Source organism: Staurois parvus, unplaced genomic scaffold (genome assembly GCF_062004578.1).
Source record: "Staurois parvus isolate SC_StPar_1 unplaced genomic scaffold, SC_StPar_1.0 ptg000690l, whole genome shotgun sequence".
Classification (NCBI taxonomy): domain Eukaryota; kingdom Metazoa; phylum Chordata; class Amphibia; order Anura; family Ranidae; genus Staurois; species Staurois parvus.
The window spans coordinates 615,677-618,867 of record NW_028318486.1 but is presented as its reverse complement, the minus strand read 5'-3'; the positions used below and the strand labels follow the sequence as shown (position 1 = coordinate 618,867).

The 3,191-nt window shown below is 38.3% G+C and overlaps 1 protein-coding gene across 1 annotated transcript; it reads left to right on the top strand.

Annotated features, from left to right (window-relative positions):
• Positions 1 to 612: 612 nt before the first annotated feature.
• Positions 613 to 2,770, top strand: LOC149446785 (carbohydrate sulfotransferase 6-like). The gene has a single exon (XM_089652700.1). It carries the CDS (start codon positions 613 to 615, stop codon positions 1,729 to 1,731), a length of 1,119 nt encoding a protein of 372 aa, XP_089508826.1. The 3' UTR covers positions 1,732 to 2,770.
• Positions 2,771 to 3,191: the final 421 nt, after the last annotated feature.

The following is a 3,191-nucleotide window of genomic DNA, read 5'->3' as shown; positions in this document are numbered from 1 at the left end:
TGAATGCAGGGTCCGGGGAGACCTGATATAGTGAATGCAGGGTCCGGGGTTTGGTAAAACAGCCAAAACTTTCTGTTTGATAGCGTGGCAAAGATTTAAAACTCCTGCTGGGTTTGGTCTGCTCTCCATGGCACCATAGGAGAGATTTCCTCTCGTCCCTCTGACAATGGTTTCATCAAACATAAAGTTGGGGAAAATCTCTAAGAGCAACACAGAAACGGTTAAAAATGTTTTTATTAATTCAGTAGAGTAGGAAACAGCCAGATCCCCATCGGATTTTTATTGCTATCTTGTCCTGTTGTTGATTGTTCTATACCACCGGTCTGTTGAAACTGGTATTACACTGTTGTAAGTGAGGGCAGATCTCTTTAACTAAGTCCCTGATAGCAATAAAAACCCAACACAGAGTTTAATCCTTTCCAAATCAGTTGAAGACTGAAAGAATAAAGTTTTGGCTGGACATACACTTTAGTTGAATAGAGTTCTTCTTTGATTCCCATTTACTAATCTTTATCATTTTCTACTCTCTTTTATAGGTCCCATTTCTCATCTCTCATCAACTTTTAGACTTCCTGGTCGTTCTAGGTCATTCCAGTTCATACTTAACTTCTGATGATGTTACCACGTCTGAAATATTTCTTCTTTCTCTTCATATTTTTATCTTTCTTCTCCATATCCCAGTTCCTTTTCAGAAAAACTCCCTTTTTTATACACTCACCAAACTCTGATCTGAAAAAGAAACCGGTCCATCTCCTGGTTGTGTCATCCTGGAGATCAGGTTCTTCATTCCTTGGACAGATCTTCAACCATCACAATGATGTCTTCTACCTCTTTGAGCCTGGACATTCCCTCTGGATGAAGTTTTCGGGTGAAAGTTCTGAGCTGCTACATTTTCCCTTAAGAGATCTTCTACGATCGCTATTCACCTGTGATGTGTCCCCTCTTCGTCAGTATCTTCATAAGGGTGGAAAACATATTTCTGAATTGGGTTTTTTTGCAGAAAGTCGTGCACTCTGCACCCCACCAGCTTGTTCAGCCTTTATGCCTACTGAAGGCTATGACCGCCTCAAGTGCTACTACCGATGCAGGAACACTTCACTGAATAAAATGGCAGAATCATGCAAGACATACAGCCACGTGGTGATGAAAACAGTCCGCATTTTAGACCTTTCTGTTCTTCTTCCCCTTTTCCGAGATCCTGCTCTTGATCTTCGTATTTTGCACCTTGTAAGGGACCCTCGAGCTGTTGCTTTGTCAAGGAAATCCTTTACTCTCAATATTGAGGACCGAATTGTACTTAAGAGTGATGGAAATACAAATATTACAATAAGCAGGGTAATGAAGAAGATTTGCAAATCTCAGGTTGACATCAACAATGTGGCTAAAGCAGCGGAGGTGTTGCAAGGGCGATACATGACAATTAGACATGAGGACCTTTCTAATGAACCCCTTAAACACATAAAAAAAATTTACAGTTTTGCTGGCTTGTATCTCACTAAAAACCTGGAACAATGGGTTTACAATATCACCCACAAGGAGGTGGAAGGGATCATGACTTTCTCACGCGATTCTTCAAAGGTGGTCCAAAAATGGAGAACTGCTCTGAAGTTCAATTTTGTAAAACAGATTCAAGACAACTGCAAAGAGGCAATGGATTTGTTTGGTTACAGGTCAGTAAGGTCTGAAGAAGAACAGCAAAATTTGACGCTGGGCTTAGTAAATCAGGAATAGTCATTGTAATAAACTAAATAATCTGGCACAGTTGACCTCAGTTACAATGTTACTCAGCACTACCCACCCTACTGATGCCAATAGGAAAGGTTCTCACTAGTGAATCTTTAATGAGAATTAGTCATGTGTGTTTTGCTATGATTCGTTTTTCAGAAGAAATATCATTTTTGGAGATTGGGATGTAAATGAAAAGGACATGGTACAAGGATATAGATCTCCAAATGGACATAGTAACAAATGTCAATGAATCAGAAAAAAATGATAACAAAAGCACTTGCTTCATTTGGATGACGTCAAAAGATCCAATAATAGTTTAGGCCCATGGGGAAATGAATTAAATTTTTGAATTTGTTTGATAATTCAAATTTCATTCCATTCAATCATTTGGATGCACATGACACCAGTTGATATTATCCAATCAGTTCATGAGATTTCTTTTGGTGGGTTGGAGTAGCATCCAAAAATATTGAGTCCTTCCGATTCAGATCCGTCCAATTCAATAATATATCAAATATATAGCAATCTTCTGGAAAAACTGCAAAATTTCTCAAATCCACTGGACCAATAAATGTACAAAATGAATGCAGAAGATACGTAACAAATACAGAAAACAAATTGGTTTAACATAAAGAATATAATGAAATAAAATTCTCCAATGAATGAGAATTGTTGGCATGCACTTGTCTAATGAGAATGTAGCATGATGAATTGTTTTGCAATGGTTATGGCACAGAAGGGAGAACTTTGGCTAGTAATGTAGATACCAATACTTGAAAAACATAAAATGTCGGTGACTAATTCAAACCTTTATTACAAACATGTAAGATACATTTACGGCTTAAGTTTAGGTATTGCAATTTTTAAATTTTTTACAATATATTTTGTTCTCTGATGGGACAGGGTGAAGATGGTGACACTACCGCCCTGCCTCCCCACCTTGTCCAATCAGAGAATTCATTCACTGAATGCCATGCTACCCAAACTACCACTTGTTGGGTATATGTATATCATGTCAACTAAATAAAGTTGAAAGAACCTTCATAAATTTTAGCAAATTTACTTTCAGACTCAAACCTACTGCTGTTTGGTAGAAACTCCCATCTGCACTCCAGTCACCTTCTTCTTCCTTTGTGCTCAGTGGGCAGGTCTTCCAGCCATAATCACATGATCAACCATAAGGGCCAATTTTGGCAGTGGAAAATTATGTTCATGGGAGAGTTTTAAACTCATAGATCATCTTTTCTCAACCTTTTCAATACAATGGAACCCTTGTACTAACTTTCCAGTCTCAGGAAACCCCGGCTAAAAACTACTATATCTACAACTACATTATTGTGATGGTCAGTGGGAAGAATGTTCCTTACACTTGTAGTCATTGAGAAGAATTCCCCCCCTACAGATAGCTAAAAAGATCAGTGGTGTCAGTGGCAACTTATCTGAGAGGCAGAAATTGCTCATTA

Excerpts from the sequence above, each read along its gene's own strand:
- LOC149446785 (XM_089652700.1), top strand. The coding sequence starts at position 613 with ATGATGTTACCACGTCTGAAATATTTCTTCTTTCTCTTCATATTTTTA.